Source organism: Trachemys scripta, chromosome 2 (genome assembly GCF_013100865.1).
Source record: "Trachemys scripta elegans isolate TJP31775 chromosome 2, CAS_Tse_1.0, whole genome shotgun sequence".
Lineage (NCBI taxonomy): Eukaryota > Metazoa > Chordata > Testudines > Emydidae > Trachemys > Trachemys scripta.
In genome coordinates this window covers 126,361,958-126,377,490 of record NC_048299.1, presented here as the reverse complement: position 1 = coordinate 126,377,490, position 15,533 = coordinate 126,361,958, and the positions used below count along the sequence as shown (strand labels likewise).

At 43.2% G+C, this 15,533-nt stretch overlaps 1 protein-coding gene across 3 annotated transcripts in view; it reads left to right on the top strand.

The window, feature by feature from the left end:
* Positions 1-15,434, top strand: part of DAP (death associated protein) — a 116,581-nt gene extending 101,147 nt beyond the window's left edge. For 2 of the 3 annotated variants that reach the window (XM_034761539.1, XM_034761540.1), the window contains exons 3-4: positions 7,009-7,051; positions 13,429-15,434. In XM_034761539.1, coding sequence (XP_034617430.1) covers positions 7,009-7,051; positions 13,429-13,548 — 163 coding nt within the window. In that variant the 3' untranslated portion in view covers positions 13,549-15,434. Of the gene's footprint in view, positions 1-7,008; positions 7,052-8,083; positions 8,119-13,428 lie in introns of all 3 variants that reach the window. The other variant, XM_034761541.1, reaches the window with a different exon arrangement.
* Positions 15,435-15,533: the final 99 nt, after the last annotated feature.

Here is a 15,533-nt window from a genome sequence, read left to right as displayed (position 1 = left end):
AGATTTAAAACCCCTACAGAATGAAGACATAAGATTTTAGTATTCGTAATACCTTATTTCATCTAAGGGTATGTCTACACTACGAGAATAGTTCGATTGTACTTAAATCGAATATGTGGAATCGATATTACAAAGTCGAATGTGTGTATCCACACTAAGGACAGTAATTTGACTTTGTGAGTCCACACTAACGGGGCAAGCGTCGACATTGGAAGCGGTGCACGGTGGGCAGCTATCCCACAGTTCCTGTAGTCCCCGCTGCCCATTGGAATTCTGGGTTGAGCCCCCAATGCCTGCTGGGGAAAAAAATGTGTCGAGGGTGGTTTTGGGTAACTCTCGTCATCCAACCGTCACTACCGCCCTCCCTCCCTGAAAGCGTCGGCAAGCAATCAGTTCACGCACTTTTCTGGTGAGTGACACAGCACTGCGAGCATGGAGCCCGCTGCGACCATCGCTACAGTTATGGCCGTTGTCAACACCTCGCACCTTATCATCCAGAGGCACCTTTTCCAGAGGCAGCTGCTGAGAAATCGGGCGAGGAGGCTACGGCAGCGCGGTGAGGACATGAAGTCTGAGAGTGGCACAGACCTCTCACAAAGCATGGGACCCCACGCCGTGAACATCATGGTGACAATGGGTCATGTTGATGCTGTGGAATGGCGATTCTGGGCCCGGAAACAAGCACGGACTGGTGGGACCGCATAGTGCTGCAGGTCTGGGATGAATCACAGTGGCTGCGAAACTTTCGTATGTGGAAGGGAACTTTCCTGGAACTTTGTGAGTTGCTGTCCCCTGCCCTGAAGCGCAAGGACACCCGGATGCGAGCAGCCCTGACTGTCCAGAAGCGAGTGGCCATAGCCCTCTGGAAGCTTGCAACACCAGACAGCTACTGGTCAGTCGCGAATCACTTTGGCATCGGCAAATCTACCGTGGGGGTTGCTGTGATGCAAGTAGCCAATGCAATCGTTGAGCTACTGCTCTCAAAGGTAGTGACCCTGGGAAACGTGCAGGTGATCATAGATGGCTTCGCCGCGATGGGATTCCCAAACTGCGGTGGGGCTATAGATGGAACTCACATCCCTATCCTGGGACTGGACCACCAGGCCAGCCAGTACATTAACCGAAAGGGCTACTTTTCAATGGTGCTGCAAGCACTGGTGGACCATAGGGGACGTTTTACAAACATCAACGTAGGATGGCCAGGCAAGGTTCATGACGCTCGTGTTTTCAGGAACTCTGGTCTGTTTAGACGGCTGCAGGAAGGTATTTACTTCCCAGACCAGAAAATAACTGTTGGGGATGTGGAAATGCCTATAGTGATCCTCGGGGACCCAGCCTACCTGCTAATGCCCTGGCTCATGAAGCCCTATACAGGCGCCCTGGACAGTGAAAAAGAACTCTTCAACTACCTTCTGAGCAAGTGCAGAATGGTGGTGGAGTGTGCTTTTGGACGTCTCAAGAGGAGATGGAGAAGCTTACTGACTCGGTCTGATCTCAGCGAAACCATTATCCCCATTGTTATTGCAGCTTGCTGTGTGCTCCGCAATCTCTGTGAGAGCAAGGGGGAGACCTTTATGGCAGGGTGGGAGGTTGAGGCGAATAGCCTGGCTGCTGATTACGCCCAGCCAGACAGCTGTGCGATTAGAAGAACCCAATGGGACGCGCTGTGCATCCGGGAGGCTTTGAAAGCTAGGTTCCTCAGTGAGCAGGGTAACCTGTGACTATTAAGTTTGTTTAAAGAGAAGCTGAACCTGCCCCCGTTTCTTTACCCACTTACTGTTGACTATCCTTTCCAGCTACATACCCCATTCACCCCGTCCCCCCCCTTCCAACACACGTTTAAAAATAAAATAAATGAAACTTTGTTAATGAACAAAGTTTGTTAATGAACAAAAATCCATTTTATTTATTACGGATTTCGCGGTAAAGTGTTGAAACTGGGATGCAGACTGTGGTGGGGAGTGGACGTAGTGATGGAAAGAACGCTTCTAAACTCGAGGAATGACAGGCTGCTCCTAGAGTGGTCCGCAGTGGTGGACTGGCTGTTTCAACGGAGCCTGCCACCCCTCCTTTTCGGGACTCTGTGTGTGGGGACTATGTGACTTTGTGGCGGGGGAGGACGGTTACAGATCCCCTGCTGCGTGGCTCTCTGATCCAGGATAAGGACCGCTGCATAAGATCTCTATCCGCCCTCCCCTGCCACAAACTCACATAGACCCCCCCACACAGAACATGAAAACCACCTCCCAGACTGACCAGGGTGCCTAGTGACTGCAATGTGTGTGTGACCTTCTGCTGAACCTGCCCCCGTGTCTGTACCCTGGTAAAGGTGACTGTCCTCTCCAATTTCCAACCCCCTTCCCCTCTGTCCTCCTGCCTCCGGTCCTGCAGAACATCCACAAGGTGCCGGACCGTGTCCGTTTGCTCCCTCATTAGTCCAAGCAGCTTTTGAGTTGCCTGCTGGTCTTCCTGCCACCACCTCTCCTCCCGTTTGCTGTGTGCTCGCTGGTATTGCGACATGTTCTCCCTCCACTGGGTCTGCTGGGCCGCATCGGCTCGGGAGCAGCCCATAAGTTCTGAGAACATGTCGTCCCATGTCCTTTTCTTTCTCCGTCTAATCTGCGCCAGCCTCTGCGAGCGGGATGCCAGGGTAGGTCGGGAGACATTCACAGCTGTGGGATGGGAAAAAGGGAGTGAATTCCTCACAAAGATAATTTTTTGTGAACAATGAACATAGTCTTTCTCTGTGAACAAGACCATGCACAGCACCTATCACATGCGCACTCAGGACAAGGTCGAATTTTCGGCCTTCGCATTCAGTGCCTGGGGTCTTGCAGTGGAGATCAGACAAGCAGGACAGGACAGCAGAATTCGGGTAGCAGGTTGACATGGTAAGCCGTAGACTTTTGGCTGCTTAAAACTTAAATTATAGCAGTGCCCTCCTTTCACGTTCAAAGCAATGCTCCTATCGTTGGCCAGTTCCTGCTGCTGGCAATCCGGCAAGCATGAACTCTGCCCCTGTTCCACCCCCTCGTGGCTGTCCCCGGGAAAGATCCCTGTATGCTGCCCCTCTCCCACCTCCACTGCGTGGCTGTAAACCGCCGGTGACGGTTCTGTAAAGGAACAGGCAAGCAGTCCCAATAGTAACATTCCCCTAATTCTAAGCAGGTCACCATGAGCGACATCACTCTGCTGAGAATTTCTGAGACCGAGAAAGAACGCATGCTGCGTGAAAGCCAGCAAAAACCAGGGCCATATGCCTCCATGCTCTGCAAGGCAATGATCCCAGAGTACTTGATGATAGCCTGGCGAGGAAAAGTTTCCTACCACGGAGGACACAATAAGGCCGCTCTCCCCAGGAACCTCATGCAAAGGCTTTCCAATTACCTCCAGGAGAGCTTCGTGGAGATGTCCCATGAGGATTTCAGCTCTATCCCCGGACATATAGACCTTCTTTTCCAGTAGCTGCACTGGCAAGGACTAAAAAGTAGAGCGCCTAGGGCAAACTAATCATGATAAACCGGACATTGTTAGATTCTTTTGCAGTAGTTGCACTGCCAAGGACTAAAATGTTAAGCACCATGGGCAAACAAATCATGAAAAACCCATTGTTAATATTCCTGTTCTGTTCAAAATAAATGTTTACATGTTTAAAACACTTTACCGACTGATCCTTCCCCTGATTCAGGGTCTGGGTTAACACCTGGGGACGGCTGGTAGGGGATCTCTGTGAGGGTGATGAAGAGATCCTGGCTGTCTGGGAAATCAGCGTTGTAAGCGCTGTCGACTGCGTGGTCCTCCTCCTCACCTTCCTCATCTTCCCTGTCCGCTAACATCTCCGAGGAAGCGGCCGTCGACAATATCCCATCCTCAGAGTCCACGGTCAGTGGTGGGGTAGTGGTGGCGGCCGCACCTAGAATGGAATGCAGTGCCTTGTAGAAATGGCATGTCTGGGGCTGGGATCCAGAGTGTCCGTTTGACTCTTTGGTCTTCTGGTACGCTTGTCTCAGCTCCTTGATTTTCACGCGGCACTGCGTTGCATCCCGGCTGTACCCTCTCTCTGTCATGGCTTTTGAGATCTTCTCGTAGATCTTTGCATTCCATCTTTTCGATCGCAGCTCCAAAAGCACGGACTCATCGCCCCACACAGCGATCAGATCCAAAACTTCCCGATCAGTCCATGTTGGGGCCCTCTTTCTATTCTGAGATTGCATGGTCACCTCTGCTGGCAAACTCTGCATCGTTGCCAGTGCAGCTGAGCTCGCCACGATGTCCAAACAGGAAATGAGATTCAAACTGCCCAGACAGGAAAAGGAATTCAAATTTTCCCGGGGCTTTTCCTGTGTGGCTGGTCAGAGCATCCGAGCTCGGACTGCTGTCCAGAGCGTCAACAGAGTGGTGCACTGTGGGATAGCTCCCGGAGCTATTAACATCGATTTCCATCCACACCTAGCCTAATTCGACATGGCCATGTCGAATTTAGCGCTACTCCCCTCGTTGGGGAGGAGTACAGAAATCAAATTTAAGAGACCTCTCTGTTGAACTAAATAGCTTCATTGTGTGGACGGGTGCAAGGTTAATTCGAGTTAAAGCTGCTAAATTCGACATAACCTCCTAGTGTAGACCAGGCCTAGTTTAGTGGTCTTTTCAAGTATTCTATCTTCTCTATAATTTTCTTGTAATGTTAGTAAACACCTTGTTTAAGCTTCTGTACTATGAAATAATAGAACTCTCTATCTTACTTGGATACTTTCAGTGCAAATGAACCTACTAAAATTTGTGAGGTTTAAAAGGTGCAATTTTTGACAGTATTGCACATATAAAATTGGAATAAGTGCTTTATACATTCCAATCTTAAATGTGGGCTTTTTCTCCACCCGTTATAATAAAACTAGAATTCCTTATGAAAGTATTTTCACGAACTTTAAACAATCCTGGCAAATTTAGCCTTGTATTCCTTAAATAAGCACTACTTTACCTTTTATTTAAACTTAAATAAATGTGTCTACCAAATATAAAATAGTAAAAGCATGTATAAGAATTCTATTTTAGTAACAGTAATATTTTTTTCACTTTTTTGTTTATTAAAGCCTAGAAAAAGTAATGTTGCATCTTCAAAACAACATCTGTCAAACCGATTTTCATCAGATTAAATATATCCTCAAAGCAACCATCACAGGTTATAAAATACTAGAAATGTAGGTTATACTTAGCATAAAACACCAATAGAATTTAAAGCACTTGAAAGTGTGTTACAAATGTAGCAATGATAGCCTGCTCCTTTCTTGGGGTCTGCTGACATGCTCACCTCCCCCAACCCCTATTTTTCGCAGGTGTTTCTGAGCAACAGTAGTGTATGTTGGACTACTGCAAACACAGTAAATGTCTCAGTGCAGTGGTTCTAAAACTGTAGGCTTTGGGGCTTGTCTACTGGTTCACAGAATTAAAAGTTCTGAGAACCAAGCAGTAGGGGGTCGGGATGGGAGGTGCATCTGTAAGAAGATCTCTCATAAAGTGGTCCTGTGAATTAGAGTGAGAGAACTACGGATTCAGTGTACCATGTCCTTTTGTTATCCTTTTAAATCAGCATTGGCACATGTCATAGTTATTCAGATCTTCAAAGACAAAAGCTGAGGATCTTGATTTTCAAAGTTCTTTAGGGGACAAAGAGGTCTAGCAGAAATGGACAGGAGAGCCAGTGGATTTAATGTAGCACACAAACATAATACTGTAACCCAATAGTTTATAGCTATTACTAGGTTTCCTTTTTTTCTGCTAAAGAAGAAATAGGATATGACTGTGCACTTACTGACAGGTTACTGTCCCTTTCACTGGGGGGTTGGACTGGCATCAGGTTGGCCCCACAGGCAGGGAAACAAAGTGGTATAAAGCCACCTTTGACTCTTTAACATAGCATGGGTGGATTAGACTAGAGCATTTGGGCCACTTTAGACAAGAAGAGAGAAGTCAAGAGGCTGCTGTCAGAGGAAAATGACACTGGTATGTAAGTTAAAATCAGTTCAGTATGGATCTTAACTGTGGGGAAAAAAATTAAAACGATTGCTTGTTACCATTTGGGTTGTTTTTCTTTTGCTGCAGTGGTTCTATAGGATTTGTTAATGTAGCTGTCTATACTACAGTTAGCATTAAGGATTTCTGTGATTTAGCTGAAGTTTATGGTAGGCTATTACACCCTAGTACTGGGCAGTGCTGGTAGAAGCCAGGGCTGGAATTTAAGAAGGGTGAATTAAATCTGAGGAATATCAGGAAACGAGTATTCCTAATTTTTGTCTCAACTGTCTCATTAGTTAGTTCTGCTATACCATCTGAAATGCTATCCTCAAACAGCTCTTGAACTAAATTGATTAGGAAGGCGATTTTAAAGACTTACAGAATCTTCAGTGTAATTTCTTTGGCAAGAGCAAGACAGAGTACGACCAAATAAAAAAAAAAAAGCACAAACCTAGCATGAGTTCTCAGTTTGTTACCTTCATTGGGAGTTCAAGGGGCTGGGTACCTTGTATGAACAAGTTCTTTGAATAATATGACACAGAAGACCAGAATTCCCAAAAGGCATTGGAAAGCTTGCAATTGGAAGAGGTGTTTTAAAACAATTGTGATGTCAAAAATTCCCTTTTTTTAAACTCACGTATTGCTCCTGGCCACACCCGCCCTCTTGTTTTTTTAAAGCAGCAGGAAGCGTGGTTCACATGATGGTGTGTGGTGGCAGGTTGACAAAGCATAGCAGGTCCAGTACACACAAGCTTTTTGCAGGACATACAAACCTGCTTTTGAATTTCATGCATCATCAGAGCACAGTGAATACTGAAAGGTCATGGTGAGAATATAAGAAAAAAATCCATCAGATTCAGATTTGCCATTATGTAGCCTCTTTAAAAATGTCATGGCAGAAAATAATTGTGCTGCTGTACCTGTGTTCTTTTTCCCCTGAGGGTACGTAAAGTTGAACAAATCAATTAAATAACTATAATCTTTCTTATTTTCCAGCCCACCTAAACCAACGGTGTTCATCTCCGGTGTCATTGCAAGAGTGAGTTTACATGTTAATTTCTTTTCAGTCCTTTGATTAAGAGCCTTTTCATTTCATCACTGATTAGAGAAAAATTTTTAATTGTGATCTTTTCCCTTTCCTCTCATATTTGACTTGATTGGGGTTTATATTTATACTTTATTTAAGCCTGCTTAAGTATTTTTTATTTGATTAGGTTATGGATGAATAGATATATTGAAATTGTTTCTACTGTTTTAGTTTGTGAGTTTAAAAATGTGAAGCTATTGGACTTTGTCCTGTATCGTTGATGCTACTGCATCACTTTTTTCAAAACTTGTTACATACGGACCATCTCCAGTAGCTTGATCCATGTGGATAGACACCTGCTGAAGTCAAATGGGCACCACACAAGCATAAGAGTCCATCCACACAGATCCAACTGCACGATCTAACTCTGTGCATGTGATGTATAGAAGCACTTGCATCCTTATTGCATCTCAGACATAAACTTCTCGTTAAAATTATATTGTGGGGAGATGCATAGATGTAATCAAGTAATGAGAATCCTGAAACAAGTGCAATTGCCTACATTAATATTATTAGCTCCATCACTGTGCACATACATAGGGCTACAAGTGCAACCCTTACTTACAAATGTGAGCACCTTTCATGTAAATAGTCCATTAAAGTCAATGGGATTACTTGTGAGCATACTGATGTAAATGTTTCACAGTCTAGTTTCTTCTGGATTAACTTTTTTCTAACAACTGTCAGTGCTCAAAAATGATAAATATGTGTTTTAGTTGCTTCCTATAATTATAATAGAGCTAAGGCATGAATATCAACATGATGTGATTAACATTAATTTGCCAAGAATTTAATAATAATTTATGCCCAAACTCACTGTAATTGTCAGTGTATGGAATGTAACATAATCTCCCTATATACTCAGAATGAATTACCCAAGCTTGTATCAACCATATTACCACCAATTGGTGAGGTGAAACTAAGCTAAGCGTGGGTTAAATGAGTGTAAATAAATTTGTTACAGTTATGTTTTGTTTAACCCAGACCCCACGCCCTTACTAGACTGCAGTGCTCAGTTGGTCAGTTTCATTTATTTTCTGGGTCTGGAGCCAGAGGACCATTTAATCAGTGGTCAAGCTGCTGTGAATAGTCTTGTCAGAATCAGTTAGGAAGAATTTGCACTCTTGTATGTGCCTGGCCACCGCAATGTCCTCTGCAAGACTTAAGTCCTGCAATGGAACTGTAGTGGGTGCCAGTGGAGAGGCCAAGCACATGCTCCGTGTGAACTGTGAAAGGTTTCCATGCCAACCCAGCCTGATGGTGGTAATTGGGATAGATCCATACTGGGGAAGTGGTATAGCCACAAGATCTGAAGTGCCAAGAATGGGCTGCTGCCATTTGCTGAAGCCCTTGAGCTAGAGTAGCAGAGAAGTGCTGGCCTCAGAATGAGACTGGGTGTGTATTTCAGTGATATAGTTGTGCTGGCCTTCCCCTGCATAAAGCTCAACATTACTGTGCCTTTTAGGATTTCATCCTGAGATGTTTTGGGGGGTTGTTTGTTTGTTTACAGCCAAAAACATTTGCATTACAATTTAGAAGCTTTAGTCTCACTTTGTCATCTCTAAAATTGTGACATTTTGCCTTGATGACATACAAACATCCTTTTTTTGTTGCTGAGCATAACAAAAAAAAGGGGACCTGGACTTTGTAAGTCTACAAGGTCCAGGCCTAGTGAAAATAGAAGGGAAGTCCTTTCCTTAGTTATCTTGCTACTTTTCCTTCCTCTAGCTTGTATCTTGCTCTTTAGGAAACACTTGACTCCTTGGTAGGTTACTATGGTGACCTGCAGCATGCTTGCAGCCAATGATTTGCACTCTATAGCTCAGGCAGGCAGTACTGCACCTCCAGGCTCTACTGTGGCTGCCTTGATCCTCAGACTTTGTCAGTTCGCCACCACCAAAAAAAGCCCAGTGTTTGAACTGGGAGCCACTTTGGCAACCACATCCTTCAGCCAGATACAAAGTAGTTCTCTGCATGGCAGAGAAACATTTCTGGAGGACAGTGATGGACCCACTTTGGCGACCGCTTGTCCTCTAAAACACTCATCAGTCATATTTAGTGTGTTAACAAGACCTGCATTCAGGCCGCCATCTCAAGTATATGTGAGAGGGAAGTAGGAGAGGATACAAAAAAAAAAATCAATGATAGCAGAGGGGGAAAAAAAGGGGAAAATATCAGTTCAGAGAAGAAAATATCTTCAAAAAAGAGAAAAATTTAGTGCAGAGAGGGATTAAATGAAGCAATTTAATGGTGAAAATTATAGTTAGACTAATGTTTGCAGTGTTGTTGTAGCTGTGTTTATCCCAGGATATTAGAGAGACAAGGTGGGTGAGATAATATTTTTCATTGGACCAACTTCTGTTGGTGAAAAAGACAAGATTTCGAACTACACAGAGCTCTTCAGGTCTAGGAAAGGTACTCAGAGTATCACAACTAAATACAAGTTGGAACAGTTGTTTAGCATAAGTAGTTAACACATGTTCTAAGAGACCATTCAAGGTGAAGTGGCCTGAGAGCATCTCCCTAGTCTTTGGCCAGAAAAGGGGGTTAGTGAGTTACAGATTGTTGTAATAAGCCATAAAATCCAGTGTCTTTATTAAGACCATGAGTTTTAGTGTTTAGCAGAGTTATGAATTTAAATTCCCAGACTCATCTGTGCAGGTTTCCTTTGAGGATGAGATCTGAGAGGTCAGATATCATGTGATTGTTTTGTGAAAAGTGTTCACCCACAAGTGATACAAGGTTTTTGTCTTTTATCATTTTTCTGTGAGAGTTCATGCAAGAGCGCAGTGATTGTCTGGTTTCACCCACATAGAATCATCTGACTGGACACCCCACAGTAGACAAAAACAACACACTCGATCATTACATTGATAGCTTCAGGAAAAAAATTGACTGAAATCCTTAAACATCACATCCACCACAGTCTCTCCACTGCTGAGAGAACAGCAACACTGTCCCTGAAATCCAGCCATCAGATAGTGATCAAACCAGCAGACAAAAGGTGCACCATTCTAGTCTTCAGCTGTGATGACTACATCAGCGAGCCCAACCACCAACTCTCTGACATCACCTACTATAAAGAACCCAGAGACCCACACACACACCACAGTTCACCCAGGAATTTAAGGATATCATCACATGCTTCCCCAAGCAACTCCAAGAAAAACTCTACAACCTCATCCCCCATGAGCTGCCCCCAGAGACCTTGTACATGCTTCCCAAGATACATAAACAGGGGAACCCAGGCAGACCCATCATATCTGGGCATGGCACTTTTATTGAAGGAATATCAGGACTCATAGAAACCATCCTCAAATAATCACCGCACAAAGGGACAGCTTCCTCCATGACACAACCGACTTCCTCCCCAAACTCTGCAACATTACAACCTTCCTTGACAACTGTCCTTGACACCTATACACCAACATCCCTCACAATGATGGCATCACTGCCTGCCTTAAATATCTACAAGACAAAGGACAACACTCAGATATCCATCCAAAACACATTACCAAACTCATCCATTTCATTGTCACCCATAACAATTTTACAGGCAACAGCAAACACTTTGTCCCAAGTCATGGGAACAGCTGTGGGTACTAGAATGGCTCCCCAATATGCCAACTTGTTCATGGGCCCCCATGAGGAAGAATTTCTGGACAAATGCACCACAAAACCAATGATATACCTGAGATACATTGATGATATTTTCATCCTCTGGACAGACGACCTAATCTCCCTCATAGATCTTCACCACAACTTCAACAACCACCACCTGTCCATTAAACTCTCTCTAGAACACTCCCACACCAGCCTCAACTTCCAAGACACGAGGATCAGCTTCAACAATGGAACCCTTCAGACAACTATGTACAAGAAACCCACGGATCACCACACCCACCTTCACAGATCCTCCCCAAACACACCAAGCGATCTGTTATCTACAGCCAGGCCCTCGGATACCGCAGAATATGCTCAGAGGAGAAAGTGCAAGATACACACCTTAACACTCTAAAAACTGCCTTTGTCAAACAAGGACACTCCACCAGAGAAGTAGATTGTATCATGGAACAGGCCATCCAAATTCCCCGAGAGAACCCACTTCAATACAGGGGGGGAAAAAACCCTCCGACCTCACACCGGTAGTTGTCACCTGCTGCCCAACACTGTAACCCATACAAGGCATCTTTAAACAATTACAGCCCATACTTAATGGGGACCTGAAAGAAATCTTTCCCAGCCCCCCTCTTCTGGCCTTCAAACAACCCCCTGATCTCAGTAAGCTCATCAGAAGCAAGCGCCCCACAGACCAGGACACACCAACTCAAAAGAGCACTGGACCCTGTCAGATCAACAGATGCAAAACCTGCCTACCTATTTCCACTGCTACGATGACCAGTACCTCCCACAACAGACCTTTTAAGATCCATTATGCCTATCGCACCTTGTGGTGTACCTCATCCAGTGCACTAAATATCTAAACAACAACTGTATGGGTGAAACCAGACAATTATTATGCTTTCAAATGAAGTCACATAGAAAAGAGATAAAAGACAAATACCATATCACTGATGGGCCAACACTTTCACTAAACGTCATTTCATATCTGACCTCTCAGTTTTTGTCCTAAGGGAAATCTGCACAACACTTTCGAAAGACAAACAAATTCATAACTTTGCTAGACACTAAATATCACAGTCTAACTAAAAACACTGGATTCATAGCTTATTACAACAGTATGTAACTCATTATGTTCCCCGTTTTTGTCCTATGACTGAAGAGGTGTTAATAGGCACTTCACCTTTAATGGTCTCATAGACTAGACTAGGTGGGTAAGGTAATATCTTTTATTGGACCAATTTCTGTTGGTGAAAGAGACTAGCTTTCAAGCCACACAGAGCTCTCCTTCTTAGAATGTGTTTACTTATGTTAATCTGTTTCACCGTGTATTTAGTTGTGACACTGAGTACCTCTCTCAGACCTGAAGAGAAGCTCTCCGTAGCTCAAAAGTTTGTCTTTCAGCAATAGAAATGGTCCAATAAAGTATATCACCTCTCCCACCTCATCGCTCTAATGAACAATATGGCCCTGAAAGAGCAAAGGCAAACTTGACAAGATAGAGAGGGGACATTAGGGTAAAATGGAGGGAAAATAAAGTGGACATAGGATTTCTGTTTTGTATAAAATCACTTTGTACAACATTGTCATCTGCCAGTGAACAGAAGTTAAAGTGTTTCTGGCCTAAACATAAGAAAATTAGATTCTTCCCCAGCTTTTAGACAGGGATATGGTGATGTTCCCTCCCTAGTCCCTGCCCCTTTGGATGCTAATGATTGTCCTCCATTGCTTTTCAAAGGGTTGACAGGGATGACTTCACAAACAGAAATAAGCAGCTGCCTGATTCCTTGCTGATTGTACAGCAAATACGTACTACTGCAATTGGGCTGGTTTTGCAGAGTAGGTGTTAGGTGATGATGGCACAGGTGGGACCAATGCTTCTTTAAAAGGGACATTTTAAACTTGAAATCTAAGCTATGTTTATACTAGAGAGTTAAAAGCAGTTTGACTATGCAGCTCCCCTGGCAGAATTCTGTTTATTTGTATGGTGTAACAAACTACTTTCTCCTGTTTTTAAAATGTTTTCCCCTCCCTTGCTGCTGTTTAAAAAAAATTGTCACAAATAAGGAAACTGAGCATAATAATCAGAGTAACTGAGGCCATGTCTAAACATACAGCTGCGCTACTGCAGCGCGTCTGGTGAAGACGCTCTGTGCCGATGTGAGAGAGCTCTGCCATCGACATAAAACCATCTCAACGCGTGGCAGTAGCTATGTCAGCGGAAGAAGCTCTCCCGCCAACAGCGCTGTGCACATGAGCACTTATGTCAGTATAACTTATGTCGCTCAAGGGGCGGTTTATTCACACCACTGAGCAACATACGTTTTCCCAACATAGATTGTAGTGTAGACATAGCCTGACTTTACACAAAGCGCTGACACTGCAGAAATCAAAAACAGAAAAATCTTCTCTCTCCAATCTGTAAGATACAGTCATTTTAGGTGCTACTTGGAACAACAGTAGGTGAAAATTTTCAGACAGAAGTGTGACTTTTTTTTTTTTTTTTTTTTTTAAGTTTACAAAATCCCTGTTAAAAATGCCAAGATAGAATGCATGCAGTTTGTCTGCAAAGGAAGAAAGGAAATAGAGGGACCCACAGTGTTTTTCATATGTTCTTTATGCTTTAAATAAAAACAAAATACTATCAGTTTGCACTGGTTGGCATGTTTTTTAAATGTTTGTATTTTTCCTGGTGTATTCTTTAACAGGGTGATAAAGACTTCCCTCCAGCTGCAGCTCAGGTGGCTCACCAAAAACCTCATCCCTCTGTGGAAAAGCTTCCTCATCCACAACATGTCAATCAGCACATCAACCAGCCTCGCAAGTGAGCCCTCTGTCAAAAAGCCAGTCAGACTGCATCAGTGAATACATTGTAGAAAGAAGAGATTCGAGTTTTTAGGATTCACGCTACCAAATCAATAAAACTGGCCTTTAAAAATGATATATGTTGCTTTTGCCTTAATTCTCCATGGTTTAATAAAAATGGAGATTTCATTAGGTTCTGTTACTCCAGATGGAAAACATGCCGCTTTGCCACTGTGTGTTTGCTGATCGAGAGTATTACTCAGTTTATCCAGTTCAGTTTTGCTTAGCAATGTAATAAATCTGTTATTGCCGAGACCAAACGTGAATATAAATAATTAATCTGATGAAGGGATTTAGATGCGGGATTGCCATAGCCAATAGCAGAGGTAACTTTACTGTTAAACCTATTGGGGATCATATAAGATTTTGTGTTTGGTTTATTTGACGTGGGGAGGATGTTTTTTGTATTTGTTTGGGAGGTTTGTAATATGTGGGAGTCTGATTTTTATAGAATCTTGTAGTCTGGACTATATTTGTAATCTATCTAGAATATAAGAAAGAATGTTGCTAAAGTTTTTATGCTTTAGATTCTCTCCTTTGAATTTAGCTGTGGCAGAGAAGAAATGATCAGAAACCATGATCAAATGGGGTGTGGGGAGGAATCTAGTTGATCCTTTGTGACACCATGTTCCATTTACAGCACCTCTTCCATGTAGACTTTGTACATTTGGAGCGCTGTTGCTTTAAGTGGGAGGAAGATGTCAAAATAGGGGGAAGCCTATTCTATGCAGTGTCATTCCTCAGCTCACCTGTTGGGTCTCGTGATGGGTATTTGTGAGACTTCAGGACCCTGTGAAGCCTTTCTAAATAAAGTGAGCAATAAGGCATAGTGGTGTGTAGTAAATCATTGAGGTGCAAGCAGTCCAATGCTGTGAAGAAGTGAGCTCCCTTACTTCCCACTGAGAGAGTTGAGGGAACTCAACATCTCACAGAATTGGCCCCAAAATAGACAGAAGGGTAAATCCATTTAACTTAAATACGGTGTATGGTTATTGTTCTAAAATATGGACTATCTGTAACTGTAAATGTGTCTGACATCATGGTGCACCGTCTATTACATACCATGTCTGCTGTTTTTTCTAGACTTTTACCATAGGCAAGCAGATGATACAGATAAGATGTACCATTTTAACTAACGTAGTCAAGATTAGGTCTGGCCATGTGTATAAATCTTTTTATGCTTGCACAGTTTAAAATCACTAGCTCTATCAAAATCAGTACCCCTGTCTATTGCCTCCCACATCTAATCTCTATACACCCATGACGTTTTTTTTAAATGTAGCCTATATTTTTTAATATGTAGTTGAATTTTTAAAGGAATATAAATACACTACAGGCTTTAGTACCCTGCATGATTATAGAATGTCACATCAGGAAACGTGGCCACTTGGACCAACACTGAAGTCACTCATCTGGCAAACCCTGGTAGTTCTGGGCTGCTCAGGGCTTGGTAGTGTATTTAGAGTTAAAAATCAAATAGCATGAAAAAGTAGTGAGAGGAGAGCTTTAAAAATACTATTTAAAACCATGCTAAATAAAGTCATGATTCTTCTGAGTGGCTGATTATTGTAAATTGAAATAGAAAAAACAGTGGCATTTTCTAAATGGGGTAATTCAGTTCATTGTGAGTAAGATTTACCCCTGTGCAGACGCCCTGCACAAGGGCTGTGCATCACTTGGTGAGGATCCTCTATACATAGAAATGAGCTTCACCCTGTATGCGTTCATGTACATCTGCAGACCAAAAAAGTATAGTCTGGCTATGCGATCCTTCTGTAAATGAAATAAGATTGTGAATTTCTTGGGCTTCTGGGAAAATACTCAAATTTAATAAAAATTTATGCTGGGATATTTTCTTGTCAGCTGTCTTCGCCGTACTGTCAGCTTAAGAGACTTGTGAACTGTATTTGCCTTAAGGATGGAGCATCCTCTCAAATTAAAATTTGCA